Consider the following 19,191-nt stretch of genomic DNA (forward strand, 5'->3'; position numbering starts at 1 on the left):
TGTCTATGGGGTGCCCCTGCCCCCGTATATAAAGGGGTGGAGGAGGGGGAGGGCCGGCCCTCTCTATGGCGCGCCCTAGCGGAGTCCTACTCCCACCGGGAGTAGGATTCCCCCTTTCCTAGTAGAACTAGGAACCCTTCCATGTAGTAGGAGTAGGAGAGAAGGAAAGGGAAGAGAGAAGGAGAAGGAAGGAAGGGGGCACCCCCCTCCCTAGTCCAATTCGGACTAGTCCAAGGGGAGGGGTGCGGCCACCCTTTTGGCCCTTTCTCTCCTTTCCCGTATGGCCCATTGAGGCCCAATACGAATTCCCGTAACTCTTCGGTACTCCGAAAAATACCCGAATCACTCGGAACCTTTCCGAACTCCGAATATAGTCGTCCAATATATCGATCTTTACGTCTCGACCATTTCGAGACTCCTCGTCATGTCCCCGATCTCATCCGGACCTCCGAACTCCTTCGGTACATCAAAACTCATAAACTCATAATATAACTGTCATCGAAACCTTAAGCGTGCGGACCCTACGGGTTCGAGAACTATGTAGACATGACCTAGAACTATTCTCGGTCAATAACCAATAGCGGAACCTGGATGCTCATATTGGCTCCTACATATTCTAAGAAGATCTTTATCGGTCAAACCGCATAACAACATACGTTGTTCCCTTTGTCATCGGTATGTTACTTGCCCGAGATTCGATCGTCGGTATCCAATACCTAGTTCAATCTCGTTACCGGCAAGTCTCTTTACTCGTTATGTAATGCATCATTCCGTAAATAACTCATTAGCTACATTGCTTGCAAGGCTTATCGTGATGTGCATTACCGAGAGGGCCCAGAGATACCTTTTCGACAATCGGAGTGACAAAACCTAATCTCGAAATACGCCAACCCAACATGTATCTTTGGAGACACTTGTAGCACTCCTTTATAATCACCCAGTTACGTTGTGACGTTTGGTAGCACCCAAAGTGTTCCTCCGGTAAACGGGAGTTGCATAATCTCATAGTTACAGGAACATGTATAAGTCATGAAGAAAGCAATAGCAATATACTAAACAATCAAGTGCTAGGCTAACGGAATGGGTCATATCAATCACATCATTCTTCTAATGATGTGATCTCGTTAATCAAATGACAACTCATATCTATGGTTAGGAAACTTAACCATCTTTGATTAACGAGCTAGTCAAGTAGAGGCATACTAGTGACACTATGTTTGTCTATGTATTCACACATGTATTATGTTTCCGGTTAATACAATTCTAGCATGAATAATAAACATTTATCATGAAATAAGGAAATAAATAATAACTTTATTATTTCCTCTAGGGCATATTTCCTTCAGCAACATGTTTCGTCAAATAGTTAAATCGTCCTTTGAAAAAGGACGATTGAAGTTTGTTGAAACACCAAGAGCTGACCAGTTTATTCCGATTGGTCCCAATGGCAAAAAGTTTTTACATCGGCTGCTTCAAGCCGATCCATTTAAAAAGAATGTAAAAGCTGCAGGTGATGGGATCAAGCTTTCAAGTAAAGAAGTTATTGAAGAGCATAACGAGCATAATCTTGAGGGCGGGAGTTCCATCGAAGCTACAATGGAGACGCCAAGGACTGGGGGGCAGCAAGCAAATCTAATGATCGATGAAAGCAAACCAAAAGAAAACAAAGGCCGGAATAAGCGCAAGTGTAAGAGATCAAAAATCACCTTTGCTAAACTATTGGATAAATATCAAAAGAAGAGTGAAGAGACGAATGCTTATCGGACAAATCATGCAAAGAAACCAAGATCACCCCCAAGGCGCAAATATGAGGATCGGTATTGGCAAACTGATAATTTTAATGCAACATATTCATATCCTTATTTTGGGCCGCCGATGCCAATGCCGTGGATACCTCCCTATGCTCATATAGATACATATTCATCATGGGACAGGTATGATACAAGGGTACATTCTCCATCTTATTCTAGACCATCTCACCAATACTATGCAGCTCCAAGGAGATCAACATTTGAACAATCACGTGTCAAAGACCGTTTCAATCATAAGGAATCGGTCCAGAGCTCAAGAAAGAAGAAAGAGGTGGTAAAGCAAGTTTACCGCGTGAAAAGAGATGGTCGTAAGTGTGCTGCTTCAGATTTGATCTCAAATAACAAAGAGCCAATTAAAGTGTTGACATTGGCAACAAAAGGCAAAGAAGTGAAGCAATCAACTGATAAAAATCAGAGTGCCAAATCTGAAGAAAAGAAGTTGAGGGTGCACAAGGCCCAAAAAGAGTTGCCATTGGTTGAAACAAAATCACAGCCGAGATGCCCACTCGGTTTATCATATTGGCAAAAGAAAAAATTACAAAATCTTAGTGCACAAGAGCTGAAAAAGAAGAACATGACATGGGTTCCCAAGAAGATCAGTCAACACAAAAATGATGTGCATGCTTCTGTTGCAACAAGTACAATAAAAATGAAGAAGGAAAATAATGAAAGCAACAAACAATTAAGCCGAAGGTGCGCATCACAACATCAAAATCTTCGGTTAGCACATCATCCATTTTCTTCAACCATGTCGTTGATGCCTTTGCCATGGAATTCATCCCTAGGTATGATCAATTACCCTCCATTGATTTATTTTGATCCATGGATGCAACATAATTTTCTATATCATGAGAGAGTATTACCAAATTACCATACATTTGGTTAGTTACATTGTTGCTAATACAAAGGGGCCGAAATATTTTATTCCTATTTTATTTGTTTATTTCGGCTATACATACTTTGGTGGGTGAATTCTACATGGACCTCATGTTAATGGCTGATATTTATCTATTGCCCTAAGAATATGTCAAAGCATGGCCGGTGTAGTATCCTAACATCATCATTAGTTCAATTGGAGACCAAAACAAGCCTTATGCCACTTAAAATATGTTTACACAATAGTCAAAGCCGAATATGAAATTTATTCGGTTTGGAGCTTTGCTATAGGTGCTATACAGATTGAGACTTTCAGTGATTCGTTATAAGTAGTGCAACAAATATCCAAGGGTTATCAATGTTTTGACGAGTCACTTATAGTTTATCTTAAGGTATGTCTAGATGCAAAATTACCTTGGGTTGCTATAAAATTGTTCATATTTCTAGACATGACAATTTGAAAGAGTTGGCACAGCAAGCATCAGGCTACTATATTAGTCATTGTGTGTTGCATTTCTATCAATAGCCGATGCTTAGTCTCGTCAGAATAGGTAAGGCCGAACCGAAGTCCACCGCTTCGGCCACTAATGAATTTTTCTTATACAGGCGAAAATAAGGATTGGAGAAAGTTTATTATTGATTATCAGCAAAATCCTAGCAAAAGGGTGAATAATATGGTTCCGAGGATGACCTTGAGATACATATCTATGGGACTTTATCATCGGATTGTTAAGGAAGTTGAGAAAGTTTCACCCAAGCTTGCGTCAAAATATTCACACAAGCAATGACCGATATAAACTTATCGTCCTAAGAATATGCCAAAATGGCCGATGGAGTGTTAACATCGTCCTTAGAGCAAGCTATGTGCAAGTTATTTTTCGGCACATAGGCTTTGCCGAAAAACAGGGGGGCATGTGTTGACACCAGATTTTGGCACAGTCAAGAACTTATTTAAAATGGCCTCAAATGAAGAAGTGTTCTACATGAAAAAGTTTCGTATTGTCGATACGAACATCTTTGAAGTTTGGACCATCACCATCTGATCTCATCTCGAAGGCCGAAGTTGTGTTCGAAATACTGAGATTTTGTATTCAGAATACTATTCGGCACATTACGCCCCCAAGACTGCCTCGTATGGAAAAATGATCTACATGGATTGTCTTCGTCTCGTCGAACGATCGATTTTGATATAAGAATCATTCCAATCCGAGTTCGTATGCAAAAGTTAGAGCCATCCGAATACAGCACTATCACGGGCCAAAAGTGGCGCGCCCCACCAGACACCCAGTCTGATGGGTAGCGCGAATAACAGCCTGTGTTGCACGAGCGATTTGTCCCTCAAAATGAACTCTAATCAAAAAACGTTCAACATAAAAGTTGTTCGTCTCGTCGAAACGGTCAAGATTGCTTTTGGGCTTGTTTCCATCCGAGGTCGTTTACCACCTCAAAAGTTACCCGCAAGGTGCAGCCAGTTTAAACCGAACAATTTTGGAAAGTTCGGACAAAACCAATCCGAATTTGACTAGAGTTTTGGACGTGAATGCAAGCCTTTTCCTTGCACGGGAAGTCCAGCCGCCTCTTATATACCTGAGGGGTGATGGCCGATTGAACAACACACAATCGATCAATCAATCTACCACTTTTTATCTTTTATCTTTTCTCCTTAACCCTAGTTCTTTTTCTTCCTCGTTCTTCGTTCGTTCTTATTCATTGCAGGGCGGCGAACCTCGAGGCCCTAGGGGCGATCAGGTCGACCTAGGGCAGCCCATAGTAGCCGCGCGCCCAGACGGGGTCCCTCCCGGGCGTGTGGGGTTTCGGGTCCCAAAAACGCCGGCTTGCTGTCTTGCGTATCGCGCTGGAAGTCGGCCTCCCGCGGTGTGAGTTGCGGAGCATCTCCCTCGGCGCCGCGGGTACACATCGACGTGTTCGTGTGACGCGTTCCAGCGTCAACACAAATATTACTGTTCGTGCTGAGAGGGTGAGACAGTTACAGTCTACTAAATGTCTAACCCTGCCTCTGACCACTGCACATATCTTGACGTGAACAGATGATGGTGATAGTGGGTGCCGTGTAGCTTGGCCTAGAAAGGAACTTTGCGCTTGTAGATTACGCTTAAACATGATACATAGAAGTAACTATCGCATTCTCGCTCTAAAAATAATAATAGATGTATTCACCCGTGATACTAGCTGTAGTTAACAATATATAAGCTCATATGTGGGCACCACAGTTGATCAATATATGCGACCTGCCGCCAGTAGGGCGACGAGGCCAAATCCTGCCGCGGCCCTGACGGTGGTAGCGGCAGAGGAGGGCGGCGTCGGGGGAGAGTTGCTCGCGCCAGGACCTGCGGCTGGCGTGGGTGACGACGGCGAGGAGGAACCCGACGCGACGTTGATCACGATCTTCATGGTGAGGGGGGCGTCCGGGATGCAGTGGTCAGTGAAGCCACAGATGAAGTAGCGGGTGCCGGTGGCATTGAGGGCGACAACATCGTTGCCGGAGTTGAAGGTGTTGATAGCATTGGCGGTGCTGCAGGAGTCGTAGCCGGCCTTGGTGACCTCGACCACGTTGTGCCCCGTGGGCGAGTACTTGAAGACGATCTCATCGCCCAGCTGGAACTTCTTGTCGGCCACCCACCTAGCGTAGTCGGTGTTGATGCCCCACACGCCGCTGGGCTCGCCGACCCTGTAGGTCGCTGCCGACGCGGTGCCGAGCAAGGCCGCCGCCACGGCAAGGAGAGCGATCTTCATGTCGGCCATTGGTTGCGCTTGGAGCTGGACGGAGGAATGCAAAGCTGAGGAGATGGAAGGCTTTGCGGGGGATGGGGTTGCCGGACATGACCTATATATACACACGGGCACATGAGGTCCGTTGGCGCGCACGCGGTAGGCTCGTAGAGTGGCATTTGTATATTATAAAGATTTGGTGTTGACTGGTCATGTGTGTTTGAACGAGCCAATGCTCCTCACTCGTGCTTGGTCATACGCGATTACGCGGCCCGGGCTGGGGCTGGGTTGGTGCTAGCCGCTAGTGGGTCGACGACTCGACGCAGATTCTCTACCTTGGCTGGGTCCGTCCTTCACCTGCAGTTGTTGATGCCTCGTGAGGTGCTGTGTTCGTGGTTTGGCGTGGAAGCGGCATTTCCACTCTGCTGTTTGGGCAACTCTAACACGCCGACGTAAAATCTCCGCACGTGTCTGTTTGAATTAAAATGAACAGAAATCACAATCCAACAGGCCTACGTTAATAGACGAGTGTTTGTTTTTTGTCTACGCGTGACTCATTTCAGGCCTAAATTTAAGCCGGGTTTGTGTCGGCGCGTACACGGCGCAGACGTGAGCGACGCCTGCTTTTGTCCTTCCCCCTGACCCGCCAGTTGGTGGCACATTGATCATTTCCTCCTCTCTCCTATCGGCAGCCAACACACCCGGCCACCCGCCCGAGCCGCTGCCGCCCAGTTCCGGTGGCCAGACCGCCTCCCACAACCACATACCTCCGAAGCACAAGAGAGTGCTAGAAAGGATGTGGAATGTGCTTTCGGTGTTCTTCAATCTCGATGGGACATCGTTCAGTGTCCTGCCAGAACTTGGAGCACTAAGAAGTTGTGGGCGGTGATGATTACTTGTGTGACCATGCACAACATGATCATAGAGGATGAGTGTGAAGATAAAATCCTTGATGATATCGATGAAGGAATAATTTATTCTAGGGTTTCAATTTCAGAGTGAAAATATTGTGCCTGAGCATGGAGGAGCGGCCACATTTGCATAGTTCATCGAATATTATCATCAAATGCATGATTGAAAAACTCACATTCAACTACAAGATAATCATCTGCGGACTCACCTTGGCAACCAATAGATGTATTGGCTATTTTTTTTTTCATTTCAAATGTATTTGTGATACTTTAAATTTCATTTGGTTTGCAAACTATGAAATTTTATCGGTTTGTGAAACTATAATATTTGTATTTGGTTGAATTATGTGAGCTTTGGGCAATGTTTTTGATATGTAGCGCCGACTCCGTCACGCGCCCGAGGCCGCCGCCGATCCACCTCGTTGCTGGCGTCGAACCCATCACTGTAGGTCGCGCCACTGCCACCACTGCACGCACGGCATTGCCCGTGTGCGAACTCGCCTAGCAACGCCTCCGGCCATGCCCCGTAGCTGTTTTCCGGCGAGGCGGAGCCCTCTCCGTCGTATTTTTGGGTGCCGGGGGCTGAACGCCGGCCACCACAGCCGCCGCTGACCCGGCCTTTCATGTGGGCCACCCTGGGCCACTGCCCAATGGGGCCCGATACTAACCGCACTGACTTGTGGGCCCTGTTAATTAAACAGAATTAAATAAAATCTAATAACCTATTTCATCTTCTGTGTACACCCTTCTTTGTGCATTTAGCATTTTCCTATTTATTTTTGAAATATAAATAATTCTAGAAATTTGTTAAAACTTTGGAAATTAATATAAAATAATCTATAACTCGGATGAAAATAATTTATATATGGAATTTGATTAGAAAAATATGACAATTCTGAAGATGTCGTTCGTTTATCTGTCACGTGCCTGTAGCGTGCTGAACATGGAGCCGTCCCCTCTTTTCATCTGTCCGAAAAATGCAAAACACCGGGAAGACCCCTCCGGATATTTTCCCCCTTCGTCGGTATCGTGTAGTACCGCGATAGGTCACCACTAGCACTGCCGAGAAGACCCCTCTGGATGTTTTCCCCCTTTGCCCGTATCATGTAGTACTGCGATATGTCACCACTAGCACTGCCGGCAAGACCCTTCTGGATGTTTTCCCCCTTTGTCGGTATTGTGTAGTACTGCGATATATCACCACTGACAATGCAGAGAAGACCCCTCCGGATGTTTTCCACCTTCGCCGGTATCGTGTAGTACTGTGATCGTTCACCACTAGCACGGTCGGGAAGACCCCTCCGGATGTTTCCCCCCTTCGCCGGTATTGTTGCATTGCATTGATTGTGTTCCCTCTTGTTTGCCGGTGCATGGAGTGGAGCATTTTCATGTCATCTTGTTGTTATAATTTAGTTCTTGCCATGATATGCCATGATGTGACTGCTATAAACTTGTTTTCATGCCAAAATATGATGTTGATGCTAAGTCTGAAACTGCCTGAATTAAAACTTGCCATGTTTATCGGATGTTAGTTGCATAAGCTCAAACCACATCATATCTCCATGTCATTCTAATTGTTTTATCTTTCTTCTCGATTAGTTAAGCTATGGACGGTAGCGACAGAGACCATGATGATGATATCATCTTTGACATCATACGCTCCTCCCAAAAACAAGAGAATGAACCAAATGATGGCTCACAATTTCTGAACGCATCCGGTGAAAGACTTGAGGAAGAACCAAGATACGAAGAGAAAACAAACAATGATGGCGAAGAAAATCTTCTCCAATTAATAAAGTCCAGCGCTGGTGATCATTAGATGTATTAATTGGAGAAGATTTGCTCCAATTAACGAATATTTTTTCTTTTAGCCCTCCAGTTCGAGAAAATCTCTACAAGGGTACAAGGCCGGGCCAAAAAGTTGGGCAATGGCGTAAAGTACAACATCGATGGAGTCACAGGAGATGGCGAACCAATTGCTCTTGTAGAGAATACCCGAAAATTTATAAATCAGTGCGGAGTTATTGCTAGGGACAACATCCCGATCACCATTCGAGAATGGAATAAGCCAAAGGAAGATCGAGGAGTTAGTTATGTCGAGGAAAGATCGAAAATTTTGCTTTGGGATACGCTCATGTCAGATTTTACTCAGGAGGGTTTCACAGATGGCCAAAGGTTGAAAGTGAAGAAGTGGACTATTAAGAAGATGGCCATACAATTCCAGACATGGAAGAAAAGATTATACAACGACTACGTCAATGTAGAAAGGAAGACTCCAGAATTCACTAGAGCACTAGAGAAGGTAAAAGATAACTGGGACGAATTTGTGAAGTACAAGGAATCGAATGAAGCTAAGGAAAGGTCTAGAAAAAACAAGATAAATGCTGCCAAAATAGAGTATCACCATGTTCTGGGGACAGGTGGCTACAAGAGAGGCCTGCCTAAGTGGGAAGCAGAGGAGGCCAAGATGATTGCTGCAGGGGTCACTCCAAAAACAACGGGTTGGCCCGAGAGGTCCAGGAGTTGGTTTTACGCGCATGGGGGAAAGTTGGACCTAAAGACATGGGAGATTATTGAAAAGGAAAATCTTAAAACAGCCTCAGACGCTTTACTTAAAGCAATAGCCGATGCTCAGAAGGGGTTGTTCCATCCTGACAGGAGAGAACGACGAGCTTACACACACCCTCAGGAATCCTGAACATGGAGGACGAACACGAGGCAAATGCGTTATTCTGTGGGTTCAGGGGGTTTCGGAGTGGAACGACTCTTATAGAAGCTGTCAAAGAAAAGAGAGGCGGGATGAAGACCAGCTTCAAAAGGTAGAATCAAAGAACGCGGAGTTGCAACGCATTGTAATGCGGCAGCGGAAGCTTTTTGACACAATTAGCCACCAAAGGGCGCCTCCGCGGCAGGAGCAAGCAGATCCAACATTGGATGGTACCATCCCATCTATGCGGAAAGCAACATGGGTTCCACAGGGGTCGGGGCGGATGATACACCGCTGGCTCGCTACCCCATGGATGATGTCAAAGAGAAGACAAGTTGTGAACCACACAAGAAAATGAAGAACATATCCATGAAGGTGGCAGATGGCTTTGCTTTACCGAATGCATCTGAAGCAACCATCCATGGCAATCCGATTCTAGTTGATTAGGCTCGTTGATACGTCTCCAACGTATCTATAATTTTTGATTGCTCCATGCTACTTTATCTACAGTTTTGGACTATATTGGGCTTTATTTTCCACTTTTATAAAATTTTTGGGACTAACCTATTAACCGGAGGCCCAACCTAGAATTGCTGTTTTTTTGCCTATTTCAGTGTTTCGAAGAAACAGAATATCAAATGGAGTCCAAACGGAATGAAACCTTCGGGAACGTGATTTTCTCACCGAACGTGATCCAGGAGACTTGGACCCTACTCCAAGAAGTGCGAGAGGCGGTCACGAGGGTGGAGGGCGTGCCCCCTGGGCGCGCCACCCTACCTCGTGGGCCCCCTGACGCTCCACCGACGTACTCCTTCCTCCTATATATACCTACGTACCCCCAAACGATCAGAACAGGAGCCAAAAACCTAATTCCACCGCCGCAACCTTCTGTATCCACGAGATCCCATCTTGAGGCCTGTTCCAGAGCTCCGCCGGAGGGGGCATCCACCACGGAGGGCTTCTACATCAACACTATAGCCCCTCCGATGAAGTGTGAGTAGTTTACTTCAGACCTTCGGGTCCATAGCTAGTAGCTATATGGCTTATTCTATCTTTTTGGATCTCAATACAATGTTCTCCCCCTCTCTCGTGGAGATCTATTCGATGTAATCTTCTTTTTGCGATGTGTTTGTTGAGACCGATGAATTGTGGGTTTATGATCCAGTATTATCTATGGAAAATATTTGAATCTTCTCTGAATTCTTTTATGTATGATTGAGTTATCTTTGCAAGTCTCTTCGAATTATCCTTTTTGGTTTGGCCAACTAGATTGGTAGTTCTTGCAATGGAAGAAGTGCTTAGCTTTGGGTTCAATCTTGCGGTGTTCTTACCCAGCGACAGAAAGGGTTGCAAGACACGTATTGTATTGTTGCCATCGAGGATAACAAGATGGGGTTTTTATCATATTGCATGAATTTATCCCTCTACATCATGTCATCTTGCTTAAGGCGTTACTCTGTTTTTAACTTAATACTCTAGATGCATGCTGGATAGCCGTCGATGAGTGGAGTAATAGTAGTAGATGCAGAATCGTTTCGATCTACTTGTCTTGGACGTGATGCCTATATTCATGATCATTGCCTAGATATACTCATAACTATGCTCAATTCTGTCAATTGCTCAACAGTAATTTGTTCACCCACCGTAGAATATCCATGCTCTTGAGAGAAGCCACTAGTGAAACCTATGGCCCCCGGGTCTATTCTCATCATATCAATCTCTATCGCTTTATTTACTTGCTTTGTTTTTACTTTGCCTTTTAGTTTTTACTTTGCATCTATCTATCAAAAATACCAAAAATATTATTTATCATCTCTATCAGATCTCATCCTCGTACGTGAATGTGAAGGGATTGACAACCCCTAATCGCGTTGGTTGCGAGTAGCTATCGTTTTGTGTAGGTACGGGGGACTTGTGCGTGGTCTCCTACTGGATTGATACCTTGGTTCTCAAAAACTGAGGGAAATACTTACACTACTTTGCTGCATCATGCTCTCCTCTTCGGGGAAATCCAACGCAGTGCTCAAGAGGTAGCAAGAAGAATTTCTGGCGCCGTTGCCGGGGAGGCTCACGCAAGCAAGTCAACAATACCAAGTACCCATCACAATCCCTATCTCTCGCATTACATTATTTGCCATTTGCCTCTCGTTTTCCTCTCCCCCACTTCACCGTTGCCGTTTTATTCGCCCTCTCTTTCCCAATCTCCTCCTCTCTTTCCCGTTTTCCCTTTTCCCGTTGCCTTTCTGTTTGCTTGTGTGTTGGATTACTTGTTGCCATGGCGCAAGATAATACCAAATTGTGTGATTTCTCAAATACCAATAATATTGATTTCCTTAGTACTCCGATTGCTCCTCTTAATAATGATGAGTCTTGTGAAATCAATACCGCTTTGCTGAATCTTGTTATGAAAGATCAATTCGCCAGCCTTCCTAGTGAAGATGCCGCTACTCATCTAAATAATTTTGTTGATTTGTGTGATATGCAAAAGAAGAAAGATACGGATAACAATATTGTCAAATTGAAGTTATTTCCGTTTTCACTTAGAGATCGTGCTAAAGTTTGGTTTTCATCTTGGCCTAAAAATAGTATTGATTCTTGGAACAAGTGCAAAGATGCTTTTATCTCTAAGTATTTTCCTCCCGCTAAGATTATCACTCTTAGGAACGATATTATGAATTTTAAAAAACTTGATCATGAGCATGTTGCCCAATCTTGGGAAAGAATGAAATTAATGCTTCGCAATTCCCCTACTCATGGTTTGAATTTATGGATGATCATACAAAATTTTTATCCCGGATTGAATTTTGCTTCTAGAAATCTTTTAGATTCGGCCACGAGAGGCACGTTTATGGAAATTACGTTAGGGGATGCTACAAAATTGCTTGATAATATTATTGCTAATTATTCTCAATGGCACACCGAAAGATCTTCTAGTAAAAAGTGCATGCTATAGAAGAAATCAATGTTTTGAGTGAAAAGATGGATGAACTTATGAAGATGTTTGCTCCTAAAAATACTCCTCTTGATCCCAATGATATGCCTTTGTCTACTTTGCTTGAGAATAATAATGAATCTATGGATGTGAATTTCGTTGGTAGGAATAGTTTTGGAAACAATGCTTATAGAGGGAATTTTAATCCTAGGCCTTATCCTACTAATCCTTCTAATAATTATGGAAATTCCTACAACAACTCTTATGGAAATTTTAATAAGATACCCTCTGAATTTGAGAGTAGTGTTAAAGAGTTTATGAATTCACAAAAGAATTTTAATGCTTTGCTTGAAGAGAAATTGCTTAAAGTTGATGATTGGCTAGGAACGTTGATAGAATTTCTCTTGAAATTGATTCTTTAAAGCTTAGATCTATTCCTCCTAAGCATGATATCAATGAGTCTCTCAAAGACATGAGAATTTCCATTGATGAGTGCAAAGAAAGAACCGCTAGGATGCGTGCTTACAAAGATGCCTTTATTAAAGTGTGTTCTTCCAATTCCTATGAAAATTAAGATGAAGATCTAAAAGTTATTGATGTGTCCCCCATTAAATATTTGTTTTGTAATATGAATCTTGATGAAACTGAATATGATCTTCCTTTACCTAGAAGGCGTTCTAAGAATTCGGGGTTTCTAGATCTTGATGATGAAATTGATGAAAGTGGGATTGAAAGAAATAAAAATCTAGATGTTGCTAAACCCACTATTTTGGATCTCAAGGAATTTAATTATGAAAATTGCTCTTTGATTGGTTGTATTTCCTTGTTGCAATCCGTGCTAGATTCTCCTCATGCTTATAGTCAAAATAAGGCCTTCACCGAACACATTGCTGATGCCTTGATGCAATCTTATGAAAAAAACTTGAGTTGAAAGTTTCTATCCCTAGAAAACTCTATGATGAGTGGGAACCTACTATTAGGATTAAAATTAAAGATTATGAGTTTCATGCTTTGTGTGATTTGGGTGCTAGTGTCTCTACTATTCCCAAAACTTTATGTGATTTGCTAGATTTCCGTGATTTTGATGATTGCTCTCTAAACTTGCATCTTGCGGATTCCACTATAAAAAAGCCTATGGAAAGAATTAATGATGTTCTTATTGTTGCAAATAGGAATTATGTGCCCGTAGATTTTATCGTTCTTGATATAGATTGCAATCCTTCATGTCCTATTATTCTTGGTAGACCTTTCCTTAGAACGATTGGTGCAATTATTGATATGAAGGAAGGGAATATTCGATTCCAATTTCCCTTAAAGAAGGGCATGGAACAATTCCCTAGGAATAAAATAAAATTACCATATGAATCTATCATGAGAGCCACTTATGGATTGCCTACCAAAGATGGCAATACCTAGATCTATCCTTGCTTTTATGCCTAGCTAGGGGCGTTAAACGATAGCGCTTGTTGGGAGGAAACCCAATATTATTTTGTGTTTTTTGTTTTTGCTTCTGTTTAGGAATAAATAATCCATATACCTTCTGTTTGGATGTGGTTTTATGTTTTAATTAGTGTTTGTGCCAAGTAGAACCTATAGGATAACCTGCGATTATAGTTGATTTGATTCTGCTGAAAAACAGAAACTTTGTACGCACGAATATAATTTTGTTAAATCACAGGAACGTGATTTTGCGTTGAATATTTTTGATTCTGATCAATAAACAAATTTTCCAGGACTTCCTATTTTGGTATAATTTTTAGAGTTCCATAAGTTTGCGTTAGTTACAGATTCCTACAGACTGTTCTGTTTTTGACAGATTCTGTTTTACGTGTGTTGTTTGCTTATTTTGATGAATCTATGGCTAGTAAATTAGTTTATAATCCATAGAGAAGTTTGAATACAGTAGGTTTAACACCAATATAAATAAAGAATGAGTTCATTACAGTACCTTGAAGTAGTCTTTTGTTTTCTTTCTCTAACGGAGCTCACGAGATTTCTGTTGAGTTTTGTGTTGTGAAGTTTTCAAGTTTTGGGTGAATTATTTTGATGGATTATGGAACAAGGAGTGGCAAGAGCCTAAGCTTGGGGATGCCCATGGCACCCCCAAGATAATCCAAGGACGCCGAAAAGTCAAAGCTTGGGGATGCCCCGGAAGGCATCCTCTCTTTCGTCCACTTCCATTGGTAATTTACTTGGAGCTATATTTTTATTCACCACATGATATGTGTTTTGCTTGGAGCGTCTTGTATTATTTGTGTCTTTGCTTGTTAGTCTACCACAATCATCCTTTCTGTACGCACCTTTTGAGAGAGCCATACATGAATTGGAATTTGTTAGAATACTCTTTGTGCTTCACTTATATCTTTTGAGCTTGGTAGTTTTGCTCATAGTGCTTCACTTATATCTTTTGAGCGTGATAATTTTTGCTCTAGTGCTTCACTTAGATCTTTTAGAGCACGGTGGTGGATTTGTTTTAAAGAAACTATTGATCTCTCATGATTCACTTATATTATTTTGAGAGTCATTAATAGCATGGTAATTTGCTTAATGTTAATATACTTGGTGTTCAAGATATGTGAAACTTTCTTTTGAGTGCGTTGAATACTAAGATAAGTTTGATGCTTGATAATTCTTTTGAGATATGGAGGTGATAATATCAAAGTCGTGCTAGTTGGGTAATTATGAATTCAAAGAATTCTTGTGTTGAAGTTTGCAAGTCCCGTAGCATGCACGTATGGTTAAAGTTGTGTGACAAATTTGAAACATAAAGTGTACCTGGCTTGTGCACCCTTATGAGTGGCGGTCGGGGACGAGCGATGGTCTTTCCCTACCAATCTATCCCCCTAGGAGCATGCACGTAGTACTTGAATTTTTGATGATTTCTAAATTTTTGCAATAAGTATATGAGTTCTTTTGACCAATGTTGAGTCCATGGATTATACGCACTCTCACCTTTCCACCTTTGCTAGCCTTTTCGGTACCGTGCATTGCCCTTTCTCACCTTGAGAGTTGGCGCAAAATTCGCTGGTGCATCCAAACCTCGTGATACGATACACTCTATCACACATAAACCTCCTTTTATCTTCCTCAAAACAGCCACCATACCTACCTATCATGGCATTTCTATAGCCATTCCGAGATATATTGCCATGCAACTTCCATCACCATCATATTCATGACATACATTACTTTTGTCATATTGCCATTGCATGATCATGTAGTTGACATCGTATTTGTGGCAAAGCCACCATGCATTATTTTCATACATGTCACTCTTGATTCATTGCACCATCCCGGTACACCGCCGGAGGCATTCATATAGAGTCATATCTTGTTCTAAGTTTCAAGTTGTAATCCTTATGTTGTAATCAATAGAAGTGTGATGATCATCATTATTAGAGCATTGCCCAAACAAAAAAAAGAGAAAGGCCAAAAGAAAAAAAGAAAGGCCCAAAAAATAAAAAAAATAAAAAAAATAAAAAGGGCAATGCTACTATCTCCTTTTCCACACTTGTGCTTCAAAGTAGCACCTTGTTCCTCCTGTAGTGAGTCTCATATATTATGCTTCAAAGTAGCACCTTGTTCTCCATGTAGTGAGTCTCATAAGTTTTCTTTTTATACTAGTGGGAATTTTTCATTATAGAACTTGGCTTGTATATTCCTACGATGGGCTTCCTCAAATGCCCTAGGTCTTCGTGAGCAAGCGAGTTGGATGCACACCCACTAGTTTTCTTTTGTTGAGCATTCATAGCTCTAGTGCATCCGTTGCATGGCAATCCCTACTCCTCATGTTCACATCAATTGATGGGCATCTCCATAGCCCGTTGATTAGCCTCGTCAATGTGAGACTTTCTCCTTTTTGACTTCTCCACACAATCCCCATCATCATATTCTATTCCACCCATAGTGCTATATCCATGGCTCACGCTCATGTATTGCGTGAAGGTTGAAAAAGTTTGAGATTATTTAAAGTATGAAACAATTGCTTGGCTTGTCATCGGGGGTATAGAAGTTGGGAACATATTCGTGTGACGAAAATGAAGCATAGCCTAACTATATGATTTTGTAGGGATGAACTTTCTTTTGCCATGTTCTTTTGAGAAGACATGATTGCTTTGATTAGTATGCTTGAAGTATTATTATTTTTGTGTCAATATCAACTTTTGTCTTGAATCTTTCGAATCTGAATATTCATATCACAATTAAGAAGATTTACATTGAAATTATGCCAAAGTATCACTCCGCATCAAAAATTCTTTTTTATCATTTACCTACTCGAGGACGAGCAGGAATTAAGCTTGGGGATGCCTGATACGTCTCCAACGTATCTATAATTTTTGATTGCTTCGTGCTACTTTATCTACTGTTTTGGACTATATTGGGCTTTATTTTTCACTTTTATATTATTTTTGGGACTAACCTATTAACCGGAGGCCCATCCCAGAATTGTTGTTTTTGCCTATTTTAGTGTTTCGAATAAACAGAATATCAAACGGAGTCCAAACGGAATGAAACCTTCGGGAACGTGATTTTCTCACCGAACGTGATCCAGGAGACTTGGACCCTACTCCAAGAAGTGCCAGAGGTGGTCACGAGGGTGGAGGGCGCGCCCCCTGGGCGCGCCCCCTACCTCGTGGCTCCCCTGACGCTCCACCGACGCACTCCTTCCTCCTATATATACCTACGTACCCCCAAATGATCAAAACAGGAGCCAAAAACCTAATTCCACCATCGCAACATTCTGTATCCACGAGATCCCATCTTGGGGCCTGTTCTGGAGCTCTGCCGGAGGGGGCATCCACCACGGAGGGCTTCTACATCAACACCATAGCCACTCCGATGAAGTGTGAGTAGTTTACTTCAGACCTTCGGGTCCATAGCTAGTAGCTAGATGGCTTCTTCTCTCTTTTTGGATCTCAATACAATGTTCTCCCCCTCTCTCGTGGAGATCTATTCGATGTAATCTTCTTTTTTCAGTGTGTTTGTTAAGACAGATGAATTGTGGGTTTATGATCCAGTATTATCTATGGAAAATATTTGAATCTTATCTGAATTCTATTATGTATGATTGAGTTATCTTTGCAAGTCTCTTCGAATTATCCTTTTTGGTTTGGCCAACTAGATTGGTAGTTCTTGCAATGGGAGAAGTGCTTAGCTTTGGTTTCAATCTTGCGGTGTTCTTACCCAGTGACAGAAAGGGTTGCAAGACACGTATTGTATTGTTGCCATCGAGGATAACAAGATGGGGTTTTTATCATATTGCATGAATTTATCCCTCTACATCATGTCATCTGGCTTAAGGCGTTACTCTGTTTTTAACTTAATACTCTAGATGCATGCTGGATAGCGGTCAATGAGTGGAGTAATAGTAGTAGATGCAAAATCGTTTCAATCTATTTGTCTTGGACGTGATGCCTATATACATGATCATTGCCTAGATATACTCATAACTATGCTCAATTCTGTCAATTGCTCAACAGTAATTTGTTCACCCACCGTAGAATATCTATGCTCTTGAGAGAAGCCACTAGTGAAACCTATGGCCCCTGGGTCTATTCTCATCATATCAATCTCTATCGCTTTATTTACTTGCTTTGTTTTTACTTTGCCTTTTACTTTTTACTTTGCATCTATCTATCAAAAATACCAAAAATATTATTTATCATCTCTATCAGATCTCACCCTCGTAAGTGACCTTGAAGGGATTAACAACCCCTAATCGCATTGGTTGCGAGTAGCTATCGTTTTGTGTAGGTACGAGGGACTTGTGTGTGGTCTCCTACTGGATTGATACCTTGGTTCTCAAAAACTGAGGGAAATACTTACGCTACTTTGCTGCATCATCCTCTCCTCTTCAGGAAAATCCAACGCAGTGCTCAAGAGGTAGCACTCGTGTCGGGGTGGATGAAGTTCTGTCGGGATATGACTCACTAGAACTTGACATTCCTGGAGGTGAAGGGGAGCAGACAGTGGGAGAAGCCATATGTTGTGTCATTGTATGTAGGAAGGAATGCATCGTGTTTCCAAACTCGATGCCAAGGCCACCGACTCCTAGCAGTACACTGTTGGGAATATGCCCTAGAGGCAAAAATAAAATGGATATTATTATATTTCCTTGTTCTTGATAATTGTCTATTGTTCATGCTATAATTGTGTTATCTGGAAATCGTAATACATGTGTGAATACATAGACCACAACATGTCCCTAGTGAGCCTCTAGTTGACTAGCTCATTGATCAATAGATGGTTACGGTTTCCTGACCATGGACATTGGATGTCATTGATAACGGGATCACATCATTAGGAGAATGATGTGATGGACAAGACCCAATCCTAAGGACATCACAAGATCGTGTAGTTCGTCTGCTAGAGCTTTTCTAATGTCAAGTATCATTTCCTTGTACCATGAGATTGTGCAACTCCCGGATACCGTAGGAGTGCTTTGGGTGTACCAAACATCACAACGTAACTGAGTGGCTATAAAGGTGCACTACAGGTATCTCCGAAAGTGTCTGTTGGGTTGGCACGAATCGAGACTGGGATTTGTCACTCCGTATGACGGAGAGGTATCTCTGGGCCCACTCGGTAATGCATCATCATAATGAGCTCAATGTGACTAAGTAGTTGGTCACAGGATCATGCATTACGGAACGAGTAAAGTGACTTGCCGGTAACGAGATTGAACGAGGTATTGGGATACCGACGATCGAATCTCGGGCAAGTAACGAACCGATTGACAAAGGGAATTGTATACGGGATTGCTTGAATCCTCGACATCATGGTTCATCCGATGAGATCATCGTGGAACATGTGGGAGTTAACATGGGTATCCAGATCCCGCTGTTGGTTATTGGCCGGAGAGCTTTCTCGGTCATGTCTGCATGATTCCCGAACCCGTAGGGTCTACACACTTAAGGTTCGATGACGCTAGGGTTATAAGGAAGATTTGTATGTGATTACCGAATGTTTTTCGGAGTCCCGGATGAGATCCCGGATGTCACGAGGAGTTCCGGAATGGTCCGGAGGTGAAGATTTGTATATAGGAAGTCAATATACGGTCACCGGAAATATTTGGGGGTATACTGGTATTGTACCGGGACCACCGGAGGGGTTCCGGGGGTCCACCGGGTGGGTCCACCTGCCCCGGAGGGCCATATGGGCTGTAGGGGGAAGCGAACCAGCCCCAAGTGGGCGGGGCGCCACCCCCTAAGGCCCATGCGCCTA

At 42.7% G+C, this 19,191-nt stretch overlaps 1 protein-coding gene across 1 annotated transcript; it reads right to left on the minus strand.

Annotated features, from left to right (window-relative positions):
- Window positions 1-4,775: 4,775 nt before the first annotated feature.
- Window positions 4,776-5,478, minus strand: LOC119289576 (mavicyanin-like). Its single transcript, XM_037568874.1, has one exon. It carries the CDS (start codon window positions 5,448-5,450, stop codon window positions 4,923-4,925), a length of 528 nt encoding a protein of 175 aa, XP_037424771.1. The 5' UTR covers window positions 5,451-5,478; the 3' UTR covers window positions 4,776-4,922.
- Window positions 5,479-19,191: the final 13,713 nt, after the last annotated feature.

Source organism: Triticum dicoccoides, chromosome 4A (assembly GCF_002162155.2).
Source record: "Triticum dicoccoides isolate Atlit2015 ecotype Zavitan chromosome 4A, WEW_v2.0, whole genome shotgun sequence".
In the NCBI taxonomy this organism is placed as follows: Eukaryota; Viridiplantae; Streptophyta; class Magnoliopsida; order Poales; family Poaceae; genus Triticum; species Triticum dicoccoides.

Bases quoted from the DNA above. Each gene is read 5' to 3' on its own strand.
- LOC119289576 (XM_037568874.1), bottom strand. From the start codon at position 5,450: ATGGCCGACATGAAGATCGCTCTCCTTGCCGTGGCGGCGGCCTTGCTC.